This window comes from Pteropus medius, unplaced genomic scaffold (genome assembly GCF_902729225.1).
Source record: "Pteropus medius unplaced genomic scaffold, Ma_sr-lr_union100, whole genome shotgun sequence".
Lineage (NCBI taxonomy): Eukaryota > Metazoa > Chordata > Mammalia > Chiroptera > Pteropodidae > Pteropus > Pteropus medius.
This window is the reverse complement of record NW_024354550.1, coordinates 130,891-153,763: the sequence shown is the minus strand read 5'-3', so window position 1 is coordinate 153,763 and position 22,873 is coordinate 130,891. Positions and strand designations below refer to the sequence as shown.

At 35.5% G+C, this 22,873-nt stretch overlaps 2 protein-coding genes across 11 annotated transcripts in view; one reads left to right on the top strand and one right to left on the bottom strand.

Annotated features, from left to right (window-relative positions):
* The window catches only part of CP (ceruloplasmin), a 58,359-nt gene that overhangs the window by 31,291 nt on the left and 4,195 nt on the right, over positions 1-22,873 (top strand). For 4 of the 6 annotated variants that reach the window (XR_005651214.1, XM_039855141.1, XM_039855138.1 and 1 more), the window contains exons 11-18: positions 898-1,110; positions 2,293-2,500; positions 3,834-3,973; positions 5,213-5,341; positions 8,485-8,591; positions 10,176-10,392; positions 10,805-10,944; positions 12,026-12,188. Coding sequence is in view for 5 of the 6 variants with exons in the window: in XM_039855141.1 (XP_039711075.1) it covers positions 898-1,110; positions 2,293-2,500; positions 3,834-3,973; positions 5,213-5,341; positions 8,485-8,591; positions 10,176-10,392; positions 10,805-10,944; positions 12,026-12,188 (1,317 nt within the window). In the remaining variant the exon portion in view is untranslated. Of the gene's footprint in view, positions 1-897; positions 1,111-2,292; positions 2,501-3,833; positions 3,974-5,212; positions 5,342-8,484; positions 8,592-10,175; positions 10,393-10,804; positions 10,945-12,025; positions 12,189-15,397; positions 15,793-16,909; positions 17,197-22,873 lie in introns of those variants that run through there. The other 2 variants (XM_039855140.1, XM_039855142.1) reach the window with 2 other exon arrangements.
* Positions 16,868-22,873, bottom strand: part of HPS3 (HPS3 biogenesis of lysosomal organelles complex 2 subunit 1) — a 30,671-nt gene continuing 24,665 nt past the window's right edge. For 2 of the 5 annotated variants that reach the window (XM_039855143.1, XM_039855146.1), the window contains exons 15-17: positions 21,622-21,828; positions 20,894-20,984; positions 16,868-17,674 (exon numbers count right to left, since the gene is read on the bottom strand). In XM_039855143.1, coding sequence (XP_039711077.1) covers positions 17,547-17,674; positions 20,894-20,984; positions 21,622-21,828 — 426 coding nt within the window. In that variant the 3' untranslated portion in view covers positions 16,868-17,546. Of the gene's footprint in view, positions 17,675-20,893; positions 20,989-21,621; positions 21,829-22,873 lie in introns of those variants that run through there. The other 3 variants (XR_005651215.1, XR_005651217.1, XR_005651216.1) reach the window with 3 other exon arrangements.

Sequence of the window (22,873 nt, the reverse complement as noted above, 5' to 3'; positions counted from 1 at the left end):
TAGATGCTTTTCTCATCTGTGGCTTAAAAATGACAAGTTCATTTTATTATTTAAAATGAAGAAAGATATGGTCTCTGCTCTCAATGAACTTCAATGATTCTCACTCTTTGACTACACAGTAGAATCACTTGAGAACTTTGAAAAACTAAACTATTTTTTAAATACTCAGGAAAACCTTCAGAGATTTTTATTTAATTGAAACTTAGCGCCAGATTTATGTTTAGCTCCTAGTGTAATTCTAAAATGTAGTTAGGGTTTAGGGACAGTAAGTTAATTGTTCAAAACACCCATACCACTAATAGACAACATGTGAAAATCATTGTAGCAAGAAGAAAAAAATGTGAAGTTGTGTTACAGACCAACATTTTTTAGATCGATACTAGTCACATTACCCATAATCTTTAAAATATTTCTTTTTATTTTGCATTTTTAAATTTTGAAGGAGTAAAGAGTATTCAAATAGCAGTGAGAGAAAACTTCCTGCAAACATTCTGCCCTGTTATTCAAGATGAGTCAGAGAATTTTCTGTCTAGGACAACGAATCCATTCCCAGTCTACAGTGCCCAAGAAAAGCTATTATTGCTTGTATACTTGGGTATTTACAAATATGACCTGTGAGAGAACTGAGAAGTGGATAGCTGGGGAGAACAGTAAGATTTCCAGGGCACAGAACTTCAAGAACCCTGCATTCAGCTCTGCTCATTTTGACCTGGGGCTGTTCTGGAGATGCTGGGTATGGCCAGGAGTTGCTGAGACACTCCTGACACATAAAAGAGTAGACAGGCCTGAATGAATTAAATAAACAAAGTTGGCTCTGGAAAGTCTGGGAGGTTGTCATGTAGTAGAACATAAGGTAATCCACTTCACTTTAAAAATGTTATTTTCCATCTTTTACAGCCATGAATGGATTTATGTACGGGAATCAGCCTGGTCTCAATATGTGCCAAGGAGATTCTGTCGTGTGGTACTTATTCAGTGCTGGAAATGAGGCCGATGTACATGGGATTTATTTCTCAGGAAACACATATCTGTCAAAAGGAGAAAGGAGAGACACAGCAAACCTCTTCCCTCAAACAAGTCTTACACTCTTCATGCAGCCTGACACTGAAGGTGTATTTCTTTAAAGTTAAGACAAGTCTATAGTGGATCAATTCGTGAGACTTTGGTTTAAAATCTTGTGTTGGGTGATAAGTTCATCTCTTCTCCAAGCCTCCCTTCCTTCCCTTGGAAGAACAAGTCTAGGCCACTAACAGCTATGTGCCAGATAGGTCCATTTCCTGATTGTTAGCGGGAGGGAAGGGAGTGACAAAATAGTGGACTGTGATTTTTCCCATTTCCACAAAGCTACATCCTTAAGGCATTTATATATATAATATATAATATATAATATATATTATATATATATTATATTATATATTATATATATATTATAATATATATATATAATATATATATATTATAGTCCTTTTAAAGATAGCTAGCAAAACAGACCAGGAAGGAAATGATTCCCATAGTGGTCTGCAACTAAACTTTTCATCATTTCTCTGTAGCCTAGATGTAGTGTTGGCTTGTCAGTTGTTTGCAACTGAATATCTTATACTAGAACTATAGCCATGCAAATTCAGAGAAACCTACAGGCCTAGCTTGAATTAATAAAACAAACTAAAACAAAAAAGAAAGAATTTTAATCAAAATGTGAAAGTATGCTAACGTACTTCAGGCTTTATTTGGTTCGTCATGTGCCACTAAAATGTAAGACAGGTCCAGCGTCATCTTTTCCTTCATTCATTAGACAAGTGTAAATACAACAGTAAACAAAAGAGTTATAAAGTGTCTGCTCTCATGGAGCTCAAATTCTAATGGAGGGAGACAGCCAACAAGCAAGCATCAAATGGTTATAAGTACTATGAAGAAAAATAGGGCAGGAGAAGGGGCTGGTGGCTGATGGGGGGAGTTGGGTAAAGATTCTCTAAGGAGGTGACAATTAAGGAGAGGCTTAAATGAAGTGAGGGCAAGAGCCATGTGGATATATTGGAAAGAAGTGTTCTAGACAGAGAAAACAACAAATGCAAAGGCCTTGAGGCAGGCATTTCCTTGACCTGTTCTAAGAACACCAAAGAGGCCTCTGTGGCTGGAACGGAGTGAGAGGTAGGCCATGTGATCAGAGGTGTGGGAAGCCAGATCATCTAACCCAGGCCACAGTAAGGACTTTGGTATTGCTTCTGAGTGAGGTGAGGAGCCACAGAAGGCACTAAGCAAAGGAGTGACATGCTTTCTTGTTTACCTTTCCAGGGACTTTTGATGTTGAGTGCCTCACAACTGATCACTACACAGGTGGCATGAAGCAAAATTACACTGTGAACCAATGCAGGCAGTTGTCCAAGAATCCAAACTTATACCTAGGCGAGAGGACCTATTACATCGCAGCAGTAGAGGTGGAATGGGATTATTCTCCAAGTAGGGAATGGGAAAAGGAGCTGCATCATTTACAAGAGCAAAAGTAATTCTCCAGATTTTGATTTCTATTTTTTTTTTTTAGTTTCTCTTTCAGAGAAATAAGAATTATGCTAAATTGCAATAAAACAGTTATATTAAACAATAACAACAAAATGTTTCCTAGGAATCCTTTCATTAATTTCAGCTTCTTTCAATTTCTCACAAGAAAATTTCCATTTATCTCATTTGATTCTTTGTAGTCACTCATCTTACTTTTATTTCTATTGGACTGTCTTCTCACATTCATGTGCCCTTCTCTTGTTACTGATTTTCAAACTTAAACCAAAATCGATGCCTAAATTCAGAGCTAAATTATTATTTCCTTTACCAATAATTTGCTGTTTATCTTATCTTTCCTCTAAAGATTTCATTATTAATCTAGTAATCAGTTATTTCACACTTTTAAAACTATTATGCATGGAAGAATATTTTAAATTCTTGAGGGTAGTGTAGCAGATATGGTATCTGCCCTTTAAGAACTTACAGGAAAATATGGGCCAATATCACCAATAACAAATACATTATGAAAATATAAAAATAAGTTCAGTGTGAGTTAAAGATGGTGATTGGAGCTTCATAAATATTTCATTTTGAGCAATATCACTTCCACTTCTAGTCAGCCCTTTTGTACTTTTCCAAGCACTTTCTCTCTATCATCTCACATGTTATGCACTAACTTTGTGGATATGATTTGAGAGACTGGGATGGGCATGAGTTCACATCTGGAGTACGCAACATGACTGGCAACCTATAGCTAAGTAATTGTTAGTTGGTTAGTTTGACTGATGGTGAGTATGATGTGCAGTTGTAATAGAGTAAAAGGTAATTTCGGTGATTGGGGCAAAACAGTCTAAAGGCTATAGGAGCCATTAGGAGTCAATAAAAAATTTAGGTAAAAGGAACATTTAGAAAAACATGGCCATTTCAGTTCCTGTAAACCAGAAATACTGCAGTAATGAGAGAACATTTCATTGGTGAAATCTGAACCAATAAAATTTTAGTTATAAAGAAACCTTAGATGATCTCATCTAATACCTTGTTTTAGAGACGAAGAAACTGAGTCTCTAATAGGCAATGACTAGCTGGAGTTCATTTTAGCTAGTGTCAGAGTCAGGGCCGGGACTCAGATGGCTCCACTTCTAGCTAGATGAACTTTCTACCACACCTGTCTGTTTTTAAAGGCTTATTCTTTCTTTCTGGAATGGAAGACTGATATTAACAACTAGTATAATTACTTAAATAAAAACTATGTTTATTCAATATTGAAAATTTAAAGTCAACTTCCACTCATTAAGACAAATACTAATATTAGTTGTACATGTTTTTTTTTTTTTAAGTGTTTCAAATGTGTTTTTCGATAAGGAAGAATTTTTCATAGGCTCAAAGTACAAGAAAGTTGTGTATCTGCAATACACTGATAGCATGTTCCAAGTTCCAGTGGAGAGAAAAGCTGAAGAAGAACATCTGGGAATTCTAGGTACTCTAACAACTCCAATTCATCAGGTGTGGGTTAGTGATACACTGCCACGTGCAGTGACAGTCATGTTTATGAGTTTAATTTTCTTGGTTCATATATCAAAGTTATTCAGTTAAAAATAAAAAAGAGGAGAATTCTTCTAGTTGCTAGATGATATGCTGCCTGATTAATGAGTCATTTAATAAAGCCAATTAGATCTTCAAAAAATAAAAATAATAGTTACTCAATAAATCAGAAACCTATATTTACTAAAGAATATGGCATAATAAAATATTACTTGTTTCTGTTAGAAACAATGTATTATTCTATAAACCAATGAAATTGGAAATGTTTGGTGTTTTATCAAACTGATACCTGTACTTTTGGTGAAATTCCAGAAATTTTAACCAAATTTTCCCTGTTATTCCACCCTTCCAAAATAAATCATCGATATTTACTTTTAAAATTAAGATGTAAATGATTAACTCCAAGAAAAAGAGTACTTACAAGGAAATAAGGAAAGAAAAAAGTGTTACCTTGCACAAAGCTGGAGGAAAGTTGCCTATAATTTTTCAGGAATCATTTTAAGACAGAATGTCTAAGAATATGAGCAACACTGGCCTGGAGAATTTTCTTAAAAATCGTCAAGTGCAGGGGACACCAGTCCCAAGGCCACTGTTTCCAATAGTAGAGTTCCCTGCGGCTTGGTTATCCTCACCCCAAGGAGTAAGACACCCAAGGCAGCAGGCATTGCTACTGGGTCACAGTAATTCTCCCAAACAGGAGACAAGCTAAGGTTGGCTGGAGGGTGGAAACAAGAAGGTAATAGCCCTACCCACTCTTTCAAATGCAGGATTGCCATTTCTTCACACGCCTGAAGGCCTGGAAGTCCAAATGTTGAGCAATGAGAGAGCAAGTGCTACATCTTGACTCCAGGCCAGAGATGGAGTACAGCTAACTCACCATGATTAGGCCATTATACTGCAGGGGACTTTCAGGCTAAAACCTCCATAGGGCTCTAGATAAGAGAGGTACCATCTGTAAAAGCAGCCATTACTAGTGTTTTTATTCTGAATCCTCTGGGAACAGGTATAAATTTAAGAGTATAACAGCATGAAGCCACAGGAGTAGAGAGAAAACCTCCCCCAGACTCCTCCTGCCCTTAATACTAAAAACATTACCTGATCTTTGTTTTCATTACTGAGTTAGAACTTCCAATCTGACACAATATAAGCCACTCTTCCTTTTCACTCTTTCCAGGTCCACAACTTCATGCAGATGTTGGAGACAAAGTTAACATTATCTTTAAAAACATGGCCACGAGGCCCTACTCAATACATGCCCATGGGGTGAAAACAGAGAGTTCTACAGTTACTCCAACTTTACCAGGTACTGGGGTGGGGGTGGGGGCGGTGGAGTGTGTGTGTGTGTGTGTGTGTGTGTGTGTGTGTGTGTGTGTGTTTGTTCAATAGACTTTATACTTTTTTTCACAAATGACGGTCATCAGTGAGCTGTTCCAAATGAGCTTTTTTTGAGGAAGTGAAGGAGGTGGTTAAGAGGGGACACAGGGAGGTGTGTCTGAATGTGTGTATGATGACAGCATATATCAAAAAACCTACAGGAGAACTATAAGAAAAAACTCTGATGGTACTGGACATCTACAAATAGTCAGGTTTGAGTCAGCGGAGATGATCTCTCCACACACAGCTAGAACACAACACAGGCAGCAAACACTGCACTGCATGTGGCTGAACGTTTCTGTCCCAGGATCCAAAAGCAGCATCCTAAAGGCGGAGGTTGCCACTTGAAATTTTAAATCCTTGGTATCTAGTCCAACATCTGGTATGTACTAGGAATTCAATAAATATTTAACACAGAATTAAATATTTATTGAAATAGATTAACTCTGAAAAATTAGATTAAAAGCTGAAATATATTAAATACATGAGTGTATTTTATTTAATAAAAATTATGTTTTTCATCTGTTAGTTGTAAAGTTGGCTTCTAGAAAGGACAATTTCTCTGTAATTTAGTAGTGCACACATATATCAAGTGTGAAAAAATAAATTATAAAGTTTCTCTTGTCAATTTATGGGTATAGAAATGAAAAGCCCTGCCCTCATAACCCTCATATTTTTCCAAAGGTGATAAATAACATATATAATATTAAGCTGTAAAAAGTGTTATGAAAAAAATTAAGGCCGTTGAGAGAGAATTAGGTATTAATGGTGCTATTTTAGGTAGGATGGTCAAGAGGACTTCTATGTCTTTCTCTGTCTTAATGAGCCACAGGAAGTCATGGAGGAAGAGCACTGTAGGTCCCGAGATTTGAGTGTATCTGAGGAACAGCAAGGAGGCCAGAGGCCAGAGCAGAGCAAACAGGGGAAAAAATGTGAAGAGATGAGATTCAGGCAGGGTAGGAGGTCAGATGCAGTAAGAAGGAGGGGACTTCAGAATCCATGGTTAGGATCTTAGATTTTATTCTAAAAACCCATGTGAAGGTTTGAGCTGAAGAGTGATAATTCGATGAACACTTTTTAAAAGTTGTTTCTGGCTGGTGTATGAATAACTGTCTGTAGGGCACAGGAAGAATCAAGGATCATTTAGGGGACTACTGTAATAATCTGGGTAAAAAAAAAATAACAAGACTTGGGCCAGGATAGAAACAGCTGAAAAGGTAAGTTGTCATGTTCTGGTTCTAGTTGAAATGTGGTACTAAAAAGACCTGCTGAAAGATTGGACATTAGAAAATGTTAGGGAAGGTAGAGGAGTCAAGACAGCACCAAGGTTTCAGGCTTTGAGCATTTGTGACAGAGCAGGTTGGTGTGGGGCACAGAGAAAAGAAGGAAATGTCATTTTTCAGCTTACGAAAATAATATGTTCAGTTGGTGAATCTATGCTTTATTCTCAGTAGAATGTTCTGCTTAGAAAAAGGGTGAGGACACAGAGGTGGGTAAGATGGAAGGCTTGTGGAAAAAGGAAAAAGTCTAACACATCCCTTGAGACTATGTCCTACTTGATATCCTAATAAAGGTTTGTCAGACTCTGTCTAATTAAAGTCTGACAGCAGGAATATGTAATGGTGAGTTCTATATAAATGAAATGGGCAGTGAGTGGCCACGGCTGAAAGTCAAGTTATTGTGAGCAGCTGTATTATTGAACTAACAGGGGTTCATTTTGCCTGTGTTCATCAAAGCCCAACAAGACATGAACAGGAGTTGCGGCAAAGAAAGTAAATGTTTTTTTAAAAAATGGTGCCAAGACCGAAGACACAGTAGAGCTAGCGCTCAAATAACTGGCTCCCAATGGCCTCTAGGAGATAGCTTACATAGGGGAAAACTCATAAGTCATGGCAGCTAAGGTATTTGTGGTTTTGGGCTCAGCTCTACTGATTGGTTGGGGCTAGGGTGGGAGGCAGTTGATCATTGCATCAGGTCCTGATGTCAGTCATGGATCTAGCTTTGAGGGGACATGATCATTGGGGGTGTTCCACCTTCATGGGTCTGGAGCCGAAACACAACTGAGATCAAGATCTTATCTTTAGTTTGACCCAAACTGTTTCTGTGGTCAAGAGGCCTGAGACTTTGTTCCTAAGACTATCTGATGCTGACCTAAGTGCTTAATGATTACAAGAGTGGTTGTGCAGTATGTGAAAAGGTGGAAGGATGAGGAAAAAAAAGAAGCAAATGAGTCATGATGCTAGTAGACTAGACAAGGCCAGTTTGACTAGAGAATGGGAATAAGCCATTTTAAAGGAGTGAAGTTTTTGCATGGTTACAATTGTATTGGAAGCCCTGAGGTGACTGGAAGCAGAGATCAGGCTGGAGAAGAGCCCAGTGCAAACAGAAGAGAGTAAAAGATCTTTGCAAGACAGGAGGGTAGAGCAACTGGCCATCTTCAAAGTGTCAAGGTCCAGGGTGTGGTCCTGTATCTGACAGTGTCGTGACAAAGCAGTATATGTTATGACAGAATGAGATAGACAGGAGGTTGTTGTGACAGGTCAGCGACGCACAAGATCAAGGTCTAATGTCTCTTCACCAGGAATCATGAAATCACTGAAGATACAGGTGAAAAAGGAGAAATGGAAGGCAATGGTGAAGCTGGGGGAATTACACAGAGTAGTCTAGATACAGACACAGAAAGGACTGTGGGAAAGGTGCTAGCTCTGGGGAAAATCACTTGACAGTTGAAAAGGAAAATGTATATTAGAGAAACATTCTTCAAACTAAAAAAAGATCTGTTGTAAAATTTCTACAAATTGTGATATTGGAATTTCACAATTCCAATTCCAATGTGGTGTCATTGCATGTGTGTCATGGCTAGTTAATTCATAACTGACAAAGAAGATATAAAAGTATGTCTTACAGTCTGTCTTAAAGGTAAATTCCTGAAAACAATTTTGAGTACACTACTTTTTAAAACTAATTATCCCGACATTTCCAGTTTCTGGGTCACTGGTTATCAAGACTTAGGATATATGTGTCCAATATATACCAAATATAACCAGATACATCAACGTTTGATTAATTTAGGTGAAACTCGCACTTACATATGGAAAATCCCGGAAAGATCTGGAGCTGGAAACGAGGATTCTGCTTGTATTCCATGGGCTTACTATTCAACTGTGGACCAAGTTAAGGTATACTTTAAATCATTTTTGTTTTTTGAAAATTCTCAGAATAAACACATAATTGAAGGAAGATGAAGATATAGTTTTTCTGTGGTCTAATTCTGTGGTAAAATCCTCGGAGAGTAAGCTACTCTGTAATTCACTTTGGTTTCATTTTTTGGGGTTTGTTTGTTTTTAAGGATGCAATTATAACTGTATCAACTCTATGACTGCCAATTATGGATAATACAGAATTAAATATTACTCAATACAGTATTTTATTTCCCTTTTGATATGAAAATACATTAAACTCAAGGAACTGAGATACAGGATTTCAGAGCTGTTATTACATGATAATGAAAATGCTGACCTCACCAGTCTCGATAAGATTAAATATTTCAAGGCCAACAAAATGCTCAACTACAAATCAGAATGTATACCAAAATTCTTTTATTTATTTGTGTTTTATTTTAAATTTAAGTATAGTTGGTATACAACATTATATTAGTTATTTTAATTTCAGGTGTACAATAGTGATTTGATATTTTTATACCTTATGTCCCAAAATTCTTCTGTGGAATTAAACCTCTAGTCCAAATCTCTCTCCTGAGTTCCAGACTTGTCTATATACCTGAACATCTCCCCCATGTCCCACAGCACTGGAAACTCAGCAATTCTAAAATGGAAATTTAGATCTTCCTCTACCTCCTCCTATATTTCCTGTTATAATAAATAGTACTACAAGCATCAAGTCCGTTCAGTTGTTCAAGCTAGAATCCTGGATATGAAGTACTTAATGCTTTTCCTTAGGTCATCCAAGCAATTCAGCTACCTACATAGAGCTCAGTCTGTTTCTTTTCTCCATCTCCATATATCAGGTCCTTATAATTTGCCTCAACTATTGCAGTGGCTTCACAATCTCCAGGCTCTTCTCCTTCTAAGCCTTCTTTCACTTTACCACCAGAATGACTAGTCTAAATTGGAAATATGCCTCCATTCCATGTTTAATTTTTCAATGGCTACATATGACCCACAAGACAAAATCTAATATTCCTGAACATGATGAAACTCAAAGGCCTTTCAAGACCTCATCTTCCACTATTGATGTCCACCCAAACCAAACTTTTTTTAGATTTTAGTCAACCGTGGTCTTCCTCCTCTGTGTTCAGTAGCACAGTATGTACCTCCATGGCAACAAGTAGTTCATTTCTTCTATTCCTCTATTTTTCTTACTAGACTGAGCTCCTGGAGGGCAGGGGCTTTGTTTGATTAAGCAATAGATTTTCATTAACTGGCATAGTGCTTGGCTTATAGAATAGGCAAATCAACACTGTTTACTGTTTTACACTGCTGCTTATTAGCTGAGCCAAATTTGGCCTCTGTACACATTTCTGTTCCTTCAGTATCACTAACATAACTAACCTACGCCTCATCACTGCTCCAATTTAACAACTTCAAGTGGAAAGTATATTGATTTGACAGTACCAAAATGGGCAAAGTCTACTACCTAAATCAGGCCTGCCTAAATTCCTGAGGTCATGGGCAATAAAGTCCCAGTTCTCTGAAATCCTGACTTATAGCACAAGGATGACTGAAGTTTTTGGTTGTTTTCAGGATCTCTATAGTGGATTAATTGGCCCACTGATCGTTTGTCGAAGACATTATATGAAAGTATTTAATCCCATTAAAAAACTGGAATTTTTCCTTCTGTTTTTCGTTTTTGATGAGAATGAATCTTGGTACTTGGATGAAAACATCAAAACATACTCTGATCATCCTGAGAAAGTAAACAAAGACAATGATGAATTCATAGAAAGCAATAAAATGCATGGTATGGTATATTATTCTACAACCTATTTTTTCCCTTTTATTCTTTCAAATAAAATTAGACTGTTTCTTTTACAGCAAACTGCCTCACTTTGTATGTGAGGTAGAATTCTGTTCTAAGCCAAAAGGGGACTATATTTGAAATCATCTTTTAACTTCTCTCCAAATTCCAAAGTCTCATTCCCTTTTAAATAAACTCAAAATTAGGATTAAGGCTTTTGGTGCTAAGTATTTAGAAAAGCAGTGTGACAGTGACCTTAAAGTATCCATTTCCTCCATCTCTAGTGAAAAAAGTTCTATTACCTCAAAAAAAAAAAAAAATCCTATTCATGAACCTAATCATCACATTTTATGTGAAATAGCTGTTGGTTTAAAATATCCTGAAAGGTAATATAAAAGCCATGTATTTTCCCCAGCTATTAATGGAAGAATGTTTGGGAACCTACAAGGCCTCATAATGCATGCAGGAGATGAAGTCAACTGGTATCTGATGGGAATGGGCAATGAAATAGACTTGCACTCAGTACATTTCCACGGCCACAGCTTCCAATACAAGGTAAGAACCATCCATGGTCGTTATTCTTGCTCTATTTGAAAATGTTTTAATACAAATGAAGAAAATATTTCCTCAGAGAGACTTATGAAAAGTTGAAAGTTTCAAGAGACAACTAAATTATTTTCTAAGAGTGTGGCACATAGCAATCTCAATTACAATTGCCAACCATTGTTACACCTGGGCTCTTCCTGAGATTTGCAGTTTCTACTGGATTTTCATGGAGTTTTGCTCACATATTCCTGGACATTTGAATGGAACCGTTAGCAGAGAGGGTAGGAATGTTCACATAATGATGGACCAGAGAGTAGGGATAAGACTTTATTATATGCTTTGCCTATTCTAAGTTCTGGATCTTAAACGGTCCAAAGTGAACAAGGTCATCAGTTTGGTGTCAAGCGACTGATTGGTCCCTAGATCTCAAACCTACTTCTACTTCTCAGCCAGTGTTAATTTCAGCAAGAGTCATTAGCTCTTTTGGAAATGCTTTTTTTCTTACCTTTGAGTTAATGTAGAAAATTCAAAAGCTACCCAAAAGCACACTGCAGAAAGGCCATTTTATTATCTGTATTTTGGTTTACATAGATGTTCTATTCTTAGTGGGCTTTCAATTCTCTCTCTACAGAAATACCCACCAATTACTTTGTGCTGAGACTCTACCTGAACTGCTCCTAGTTTTGACTTTTCCATCAGTCTCCTTTTCTGCTCCCTCATTACCCTACCTGCCCCCAAAGTTTCAAAGACAAGCTAATCCAGAATAGGTTTAGCAAAAGTAAGATTAGGGCTGAAATGATAAAAAGGCAAGAGTAAAAGGTTAACAGGCAGTCCTGATTGATGGATTAACTCTTAACACACCTTTCCTTCACACTCACCTGGTGGTGGTCCATAGTGCCAAGGGTTTAGCAGGAATACAAGCAGTCCGTATCTCACTGTTTGTATTAAACATAGAAATATGCAGGGTCTCATTTTTTAAACAGATTTATCTCATGTTTCTAATATCCCTGAGCTGGCCAATTTAAGATTATTTAAATGAATCCTCACATATAATAAACATTACATAATATTTGTTGTTTTTCTAATTAAGCACAGGGGCATTTATAGTTCCGATGTCTTTGACATTTTCCCCGGGACATACCAAACCCTAGAAATGTTTCCAAGAACACCTGGAATCTGGTTACTCCACTGCCATGTGACTGACCACATTCATGCTGGAATGGAAACTACTTACACGGTTCTACCAAATGAAGGTGAATATCAAGTTAGTGATTCTAGAAGTCTGTCACAAATATAATTAAGATGTACTACTCTGTCTAAATACTTCCCCCAATATGAAGCATTTGTGAATTTGCTGCCCTTTCTTCCTTCTTCACCTCTTAACAGGATTTTTTTGTTTTTTTTTTTGTTTTTTTTTTACTGCTAAATGGCGTGGGATACTGCTTTTTCTAATAGTTCTGAAAAAAGCACCAAATATTCCCTAAGCTAGTACAAGTTGACACCAATTTGATGTTAACTTGTACTAAAACTGATTATACTTAAAACTGATATGAGAGCGGTTATTTATGAAGAAACTAACTATGGCTTACAGACACATTTAGAATTTAATTTCTTTTTTAAAACATTAACTTCTCTTCTAGGTAGTGCCTGGTACACAAAAAGCACCCCCTCTCCCAAAATACCCCAAATAATCACTATAATTTCAAATATGCAATCAGGCAGAATGGTGTCTTTCTTTCCCCTGAAGGTCGGTGGGTGGCAGGTATTCTTGATTACTGTTTGTGAAAGATTGTCTTAGTCCATTTGGGCTGCTATAACAAAATACCAGAATAGGTAACTTATAACGGACAGAAATTTGTTTTCACCGTTCTGGAGGCTATTAGTCCAGGATCAGGGTGCCAGCATGGTCCAGTGAGGGCCCTTTCCTGAGCTGCAGACTTCTTATTGTACCCTCATGTGGCAGAAGGGTCAAGCTAGCTCTCTTTTATAAGGGGACAAATCTCATTTCTGAGGGTTCCATCCTCATGACCTATTCACTTCCCAAAGGCCCCACCTCCTAACACCATCATCTTGGACATCAGGTTTTCAACATGTGAATGGAGTGGAGGACACAAACATTCAGACCACAGCAAAGATCCAGAAAAAAAATAGAATCCAAATTTCCTGCTCTGTCCCCAACCCAGTAGTAACACTCCCTCCCAGGTAGGCATGAGCATGCACGTGCGCACACACACACATGCACAATACAGGAAAACAAAGAGCCCCTTTGTGGATAAACACTAATGCAATGTATTGTATGAAGACTGAAATTCCTGCTCTATAGTTGCGGGCTTTGGTCTTTCCTGGGTCTTCTGAGTTCAGAATTGTTGGAATTGGCAATGGCAAACCCAACAGAGGGATATTATGTAGAGAAAACAACGTGTTTTCTCTCCTAAAAATAGGCATAAAAGGGAACATATAAATGGTAAAAAATATAGAATTAAATATATTTCAAAAATTAAAAATCACTGAAAAATCAACCATTAGTAAAAATGTAATGTTTTAATTTCTCCTGGGTTTTACATAAACACCTTGTAACATGAAAAACTACTTCCATTAAAACACTTTATTACAGAGAGTGGTACGGAGAGCACCAGAACACCAAAGACTTGAACAGGCAAATAAACCACTCGGTGTAATGCCAATAACTGATGAACAAGGTAAAGACTCGAAAATGAGAAAGAAAACTTTAAATAGTTTTTAAAGAACATTAGCACACATGCTTACCATACAAAAGGATGGCTCTGCTCAGAAAAATAACCAAAAGCAATGGAACAGTGAGATAGGAAATTCATGTATGCAAATGACTGGCATACATGAATGAGGTTCCTGCTACAGGCTAATTCTATACAGACAGACAATAAAAAGATTACTCTAGTATAATGAGCTTGGAAGGAGAAGAGTGAGATGACTGCTTGCTTGGTTAAGAAAGGGGCAACTTTTTAAAAAGCTATAGAGAAAATTATAAAATAGCAAATGAGAAGGGAAAAAAGATTAAAGAGAAATTTGGTATTTACAAGGGAAAAGGTATTGTGTGGGACTGAAAGAAGCAGTAATCAATAAAAAAGATAGTTTAAATTATAGAGAAAAATGGGGAGCCACATTTATCAGTCTGAATTGTCTTTAAATAAATGTTTGATAGTTTGAGGCAAGTCTATATTAATTCTGAACCTTAGAAAAATTAGAGGGAAATTTTTCAATATTATGCACCAAGAGACAATATTCTCTACCAAAAAAAAAAAAATCATTAGAAAAAATATGGATATCCTGTCATACTCAATGAAATGCTTCATTTCTACTACCAGAAGAAGCATATTAAAGAATTTCTATGACAAATATAAAAGGTGCTTTTTTTATACTGTGACATTTTTACAAGTCAGGTAATCTTTTGGCACAGTCTATAGAAATAAAGCTTAATTACCTTTAAGTTCCTTATAGGCAGAAACTGTATATTCTGTATTTCTAGTAAGTACCCAAATCCAGTTGGTAAATACCTAATCACATATTAATTCAGTGAAAAGGAATTTTTAAAACTTTTTTATAATGTCAGACAGAAAAATTGCAAGAGCAGTACAAAAAAACATGCAAAAATTCATATACCCTTCACACAGATCCCCCAAATGTTAAGACACTGCACAGCCAAATTTGCTCTCATTTTTTATATCTCCCTCTCTCTCTGAACACACACACTATATATTGTAAATATACATACTTATATTTCTTAAAAATAAGAAGTCTTATATATAAACACAGCATACCTATCAAAATCAGAAAAATAAAAATGCTTCGATACTATAAATCCTTTTTAAATTTCATCAATTATTCTAATCATGTCCTTCATAGAAAAAAAATCACGCTCAGGCATTGTATCCAGCTGGAATGTCTTCTTAGTCACCTTTAGTCTGGAATAGTTCCTCAGTCTTTGTCTCTCACAACTTTGATATTTTTAAAGATTATAGGGCAGTCACTTTGTGGAATGTCCTTCAGTTTGGGTTTGCCTAATGTTTCCTCTTGATTAGATTCAGGTTATGAATTTTTTGGCAAGACTTACAGGAGTGATATTGTTTTTCTCGGTATACATGTCAAGAGGCACAAGATGCCGATTTGTTCCCTTTCTGGTCACGTTAACTTTGAGCATCTGATTAAAGAGATGTCTGCCAGATTTCTCCACTGCAGAGTTAGCTATTTTTCCCTTATAATTTATAAAGATATTGTGGAGAGGAAAGTAACTTTTCTTTAAATAAAGCAGTACTTGAATGAGAGATGTTTTTAAACATACAAAAAACAGAAACATATAAATGAATCAAGAATTAAAATAAGATTTTAAAAATTAGAATACATTTAAAGCATCATTTATGTATTTTTTAAAATCATATGATATATAGCATTTTTAATAATGATCTTAAAATTTCTTTTTCTATAGAGACCAAGTCTGGCTGAAAGAAATAAATTGGTGATAAGTGAAAAAAAAAGATTCGTAACAATGTATGTGAAAGTGTTGAATAGAATGTTTACTTTGGAATGGCTATAAGCATTACAAAAAAGATTAAAAACATACACTTCTGTGCATTTGTGGGAAAACTGTATTACATTGTTTCATATGAAAAGATCAATGGACTGTATTATGACATGTGACTGACTCTAATATACTAGGTAACAGAATTGGTTCATATAGACCATTCATATCACCACCATTGGGCCTTTACAAAACTGCATTTAAAAAAAAAAAATCTATGATGAGATGTTGTCCTGGATGGTTCTCAAAAGATCTCTATTGATTCATTGAAACGTTTCTAACCATTGGCTTCCCCATCAATCCCTCTAACATGCTGCTAACATCATTTCCAATGAACCAGTGGACTTAGGGGAACAGGGGTATGATAAGTAAAATTAAAAAATAAAATATAATAAAATAAAGTAATAAAAAATAAATGAAAATTAAATTTAAAAATAAAATAAATATTAAAAATAAAATAAATACTAAAAATAAAATAAATACTAAAAATAAAATAAAAAGATTCTAATCTGAGTTTTGTGACTCCTTGAAAGAATGGTCGAAAGGACGTGAATCTGGAACTGGAGAAAGGCAGAGTTGAGAAACAATGCCATCAGGAGAAAAGTTTCCAAACACACTTGTGGCATTTTTACTCAGCCTTAACTGAAATCAAAGTAATGTAGGGAGGAGGCGTGAGAAGTAAATGTTAAATCAAGCTATACTCAGAGCTGCAATGTGCTGCTGCCAGACCATGGGAACCTACAAAACAGAGGAAAATTGCTGTTGGGATTACTAACAAACCATTTACTCACACCTAAGGAAAAATAAGTCATTAAGTCATACTCTACACAAAATAAACCCAATCATTCATTTCCTATGGCTATACTCATGGGGAACCTATGAAACAAAGGCTAGGAATTGCTAGCATGCTTTTAATGCTATATACCCATGCCTTTCACACTACATATCCTTGTCTTTCACACTGTAGGAAAATTAGATAAACAAGTCTTTAAACTAAAATTCACAGAAACCAAGAATGATATATACATTGAATTCCCCAAACACTCAAGGTCTTGGTCTGGGTCTTTCTTTGTCTTTCTGGTCTCACCCAACCCGCATTGCTTCTGTCCATCCCTCTCAGTCTCTCTAACTCTTTGCCTCTGAGAGGAGATCACACTCTGTCTTCGGAGCATTACTTCTTCTCTAATAAACTTTCCATTTGTCTCTAATTCTGGCGTGCACTTGAATCTTTTCCTGTGCTCAGTCAAGAACCTCTCTCTTGGTGCAGGACTTGAGCCCTCACTTGAGGAAGTTCACCCCATCCTGCATCAAAAGTGCAGGATTAATATGCTGAAAACAAAGTTGTTTAATAAGAGGTTAAGAAAGTACACACAGCTGTGAATACAATAATATATTCCTTTATTTTCAAATATACTCTAGCTAAAAGAGCACGAGTATACATCAACAAAAAATGGAAAAAAGGCTTTGGCTGAAAAACATGCATTCAACAAATCATTTTAACAGCCAAGACAAGAAGAAAGTTAACTTTGTAAACTTCTACTTCATTTGATTCAGAAAGAAAGAGCATGAGTTTTAAAAGGAACAAGAAAATAAAAGTCTGAAATCTTACTATGGCAAAACATTAACATCTTTCTCAAAGAAAACTGTTTTAAAAAGTGACCCAATAGGAAAATCTGGAAAAATCAATAAAATTAAATCCTGGATCACTTGGAGTGACATTCTTTCAAGCATACTTGTGAAATGTTTGTGTTCTTGGGATGAAAAAGATTTTCATGTCTGCAACAACAGTAAATTGATGTTCCATGGAATAAAAGTCAATCTCTACTTTTAAAAAATATATGCCTTCTTTGAGGAAATTCTTATGCCTTATAGTTTTACATTCTGGACAATTAAATGGATTCAGATCATAAATTATGAAATACCACTACATGATAAGGCAAGCAGCCTTAAAGCATTTCTAATACACATTCAATATGAAAGTTTTTTATTTACATTTTCCCTGGCATTCGGTTTTTTAAAATTCATATGCCATTGTGGTGTTTTTCAAATGATACCTTCAAGTTAATGATTTCTTTCGACTGCAGTAAAGAAGATAGGGCAAGAAAAATGCTGCAGTGCCATCTTCTGGAAGGACATTCAAGAAATCCCTTAGTTCTAGTTCCACAGCAACAATTGACAATGTTTCTGTTTGTAGAAAAGAACATCTGAGTTAGAAGTGACAATCTCTCTTTCATCCAATTCTCTTATCACTCAACCAATTAGAAGCTAGTTCAGGTAAAAAAAACTATAAAAGAAAAAGAAAACAATCTCTTAAATCCATAGAATACTTCATGGTTTTACTTCTTATTTATTCTTTCTAGAATTCTTTGAAGTTTCTTTTATATTAGTGCCAGGCAATTAAATTAGTGCCAGGAATTACTATTTTATTGTTGGATTATCTCATTATTTTTTAATAAATTTCTGTTATCCTCTAAAAAAATACAATCATTTAAATACTGTTTTTAATGTTACAACTCTCCTGCAGCTAATTATAAAGATTGTTTGCTAAAACAGGAAATACTATTAATTGTTGGATGACATTTTCCTAAATCGGTTCTTCTCTATTATAACATTTTCATGTTATTAATAAGCACAAATCTGTTTTCATGACCACTTATCTTTTTTTTCCCTCAAAGTGCAAAATAATGTGCTCTGGTGAACATTTTAAATATTAAGGAATTTAGTAAACATATTTGTAAAGATAACTATGCAATTTTATGGTTCTATTGCTTCTTGCTACAGATACGCTGCTCTTTTAAGAACGATGTTCCCAACAAATATATTTCAATGACACTTTCTGTGTGATCCTTGCATACCTACCACTTACTCTATTTGCCGAGTGACTGAGAAGTCATCTGTCCAATTTTCAGCAACTTAAATCACTCTTTACACAAAGGAATAACATGTCCTTTTGCTAAAAACTTAATGAATGGAGCAGTAGCAATGTATTAAGATCCCCAGCTCTGTAGTCAGACTTTTCTACCTACTCTCTGGTGACTTTAAGAAAGTCATTTAGCCTCCTGAGTCCTAGTTTCTCCATCTATGTAGTGGTACCATCTGCTAGCTTTCAGAGTCCTTTGAGAATTAAAATACAATGATGCACATCTGACATATAATAGAACCTTAATAATAACTACTAACTAGTTTGCAAAACTCAAGTGAAAAACAAATTATCAGTGGTTTCCTATCAAACTAGTTTATTTAGCCTAAATATGGAGCCTATAATTAGTATCCTAGATCCAAAAAACTGAGTTGAAGGGCCAGTGCAGAGTAGCTACAGAGCCAACAAAAATCTTGCCACTGTCCAGTTCTCCTCTTCTGCCAACTAGTGAAGGGCTAATACAGGTTAATAATTCCAAGAATGAGATCAATTTCTTAAACCTTAGAGTACTTTAAATCCTCTAGCATGCCTAGAAAATAATCAAATACTAAAAATAGTTGTTTCTGGCTGGTGGGATTGTAAATGACTTTTTAAACTTTATTTTTTTTTTTGTAATTTACTACACATATGAGAATTTTAAATAATAAGCACAGTGCATTATCACAAAAACAGTAACAAATATTTCCTCGAAACAAACAAGCCAACCACTAATCCCAGTTTCAATGGCTCTGAATTAGCGCAGTGGTTCTCAACCAGGATGATTTTGCCCCCCAGGGAACATCTGGTAATGTCTGGAGATATTTCTGTTTGTCATACCTGAGACAGTACTATTTAGTGAGTAGAGGCCAGGGATGCTGCTCAACATCCTAAAATTTACAGGACACACACACACACACACACACACGTGAATTATTTGGTCTAAAATATCAATATTGCCAAGGTTGAAAAACACTGCATTAGAGATAAGAAATCCAAGCTCCCGAGCATATTATTTAAGTCCCTGACCTCCATCTCCAACCCTACCATCTTGCAATTTTGCCTAACATTTTACTCAAGAGTCAACCCTGAATTCTCATTAGTCCCAGGAGATTAAAAAATTGGCTTGCTTCAGGTCACTCAGTTAAATATCAGACCTGGAACTCAGCTCCAATTCTCCAGACTCCAATGCTGGTCTCTTCTTGGTGTACTACAGTTGTCTACTGAAAGACCTCCCTTGAAAATGGACCTGAACTTATTCGGATTTTCCCTTCAAATCAATAAATAGTTACAGAATGCTTTCTATGGAGAGGCATATTGCTGGTAAGGAGGATACGACATGAAAAATGACTAAAACATCAGCTCTAATAAAGGTAAATTACACACAGCAGTTAGTCCCATGAGCCATACACACGTGTGTGCACACACATAAACATATTCTGAAGATAATGGAAAATGGAATATTTGGAGGAATGATTATGGGTGAGTCAGGGGTAGAGAGTTTGTGGATATAAATCAGAAAAGGATGAAGAAAGAGTCTCGAGTAAGATGATGATGTTGCTGAGGTGTGAAGATGTGGGATATCTGGCACTGGAAAGTGATACACCAACACAAACGATCAGTTCAAAATTATGTGACAAATGTGATGCAAGCGGGGCAGGACAATGAAATACCTGACACTTCTATCTTCTGAAAACCAAAAAATCACTAAGGGATATGGGTAGGATAAAAAGTTAGCATATGTTACCTCTTCTCAATAATAAATGTACAACTTTACTTAAACAAGGATTTTCTAAAAAACACCCTCCAATGGTCACTGGCGCTGCCTAACACTTTAAAAATCAATTATCTCTGCTGGAAAATACAATTCCAACACTATCAATTTCTAATATTTTATGCATGCTGAAATCAATATAACCACACCCTTTGTCACATCAGGCCAACAATTAGTGATATTAACACACAAGAGTAGAGAACTTGATAACTATATATCTATGAAGATTTACTAATGATTATGAATTATAAAAATTCAAATCACTACCTAGGCCATAAAATACTACATAATTTAGAGACACAACTTAAATCCTTGTGAACCTTGTCACTCCTCAATACTTGCTTACAATTAAGATTAGTAATGACAATCTTAATTTTTCATATAAAGTGAATTAAGCACTTGAGATCACTAATACAAATGTAACTGTCTTAATGGCTATTCAAAAATTTAAAATACTGAGATTATGAATTTCTAAGACTGTGATAACTTGTTAAGTGTTTGAAAAGATTAATTTAAAAGCATCAACTGTGTAGCTAAAAGAGATAAATGAATATCAAATGTAATGGTGGGGGAAGCATATGAATGCTGAAAATAAGCTCTTCAGACAATTCTGCTAAGATCTTCTTCACCTCACTTAAGAATCACATGAAAAAACTAGAAAAAGCAAGGCTTCAGCAATTACGGAAACTGAAACTAAGATACAAATTTATAATGAAGCAAAAGAATCACTTACCTTTTAATGATGACAGGTAAAGTTGATATTTCTCTCCACCACATTTTACTCTCTGACAAAGTTCAGGAAGCAGTTTTTTCCACCACAAAATCTATCTTAGGAAAAAATGAAGAAATGTTAAGTTTGATGCATTTTACATTCAGATTTCCAACAAGAATACGATTGTGCAGGAAAGTGCAGGTCAAAAATACATCATTTTGGTCAAGGCATCAAACTTTGTTATAACAGAAGTTATATCAGTAGCTAGTCTTCTGCTTAAATTATAACATATAAGTTGGACTTGCAACTTGAAAATCTAATAATGTGTATATTGTACATATGTACATAGCTATTTTCAAGAAGACACATAGACATGTCCTGTACCATCTCTTAGGTGGCAAGAAGGAAAGAAAAGTACTAAAGTCTAAAATTCTAATTTCTAAAGTAAAGACCATATAGCCCAGAAAATATTTTTCCATCAGACATTATAATTCCCAAATCTTCAGGTGATAGCCTACTTCATCTTCAAGAGACTTTTACTGAAGATGACATGCCATCACCATACATTTCAATAGCTTCTAACTGTACTAAAACCACATAATAAATTAAACAAACATGCTCACTTAACCTCCACAGCCCTGTGAGGTTGGACTGGCATAATTTGTCCCCATTTTGCGGATAAGGCAAGAAGACTATCAATTTTGATTAGCACTGATCAAGCCTAAAAAAACATAATCTGAAAAGCGTACCCGATTCTCTTCTTTCAGTTCGTGATTGGCATATGGAATGATCGCCTCCGGGCACCTCTCTAACAGTGTGTCTATGCACTGTTCATACTCTTTCAAACGTGTCCGACACAGAACCTGAACACTGAGGCCAGCAACAGTGTCTTCTGAGAGTGGTTCCAAGAATGGAACAATGGAAGCTATGTCAAATGAAGGACCACATATAAGCGACTATGAACAGAAAAGTGAAATATTATGGAATGAGGTATCCCAAAAAACTAAAGTACAACATATAGAATACAATTTTTTCAAAAGACTAAACCTCACGTGCAAAAAGAAAAAAACAGAAAAAGAAGAATGCAATTTTAGAGCACATGCATATGACATTTATTTAGTAAGTCTAAGTGGACTGAAATATTAAATAATATTTAAACCAAATCTAGTTTAAATAATAACAGTTTGATAGAAAGTAATCATTTTTAAAATAACATGATTTTATTTGCTTTGGATAGACTGCAAATTGAAATTCATGGAAATGCTTTAGGACTCTATCCTAAGGAAATAATCAACATTGTAATCAAAGATTTGCCCAATGATGTTCACCACAAGAGTATTTATAATATTGAAAAACCGGAAACGATCTAAATGTTAAACAAAAAGGATGAGTAAACAAATTATGGTACATTCATGTGATGGAATACTATACAGCCATCAAAATTGTTTTCAAAGGCTACTTACTGACAAAATACTTATGATGAAATGAGTGGAAAATCATGATCAGTTTTGTAAAATCCACATAGGTACATACATACATAGAAATGCCTTTGGAAGAGCAAAGAATTTGAAATAGAGATTAGCTCAATAAATGGGAGGACGAAACATACTTTTTGTGTTTTTCATATTTGCCTGTATTTTCCAAAGTTTCTATAATAAGCATGTACCATGTATGTAGCCAAAAATAAAAATTCTATGTTTAAGGAAATTAAAACAATTGTTAATATCCTAATAATTTGTATCAATACATTTGCCACACTCTGAATAACAGAGCAGGCACATTTCAGTATTCAGAATTGTAACCAATATTTTACTTTTAAGCATTTAAACTATAAACACAGTTGACTTTCAGCAAGTAAGATTTAAACTGCACATGTCCACTTAACGTGGATTTTTTTCATTTGATCCATGCTGTTCAAACCCAAATTGTGCAAGGGTCAGCTGGCGGCTGAGAACCCAGGTGTGCTGAGAGCCGACTTAATTTGCATGCGGATTTCTGATT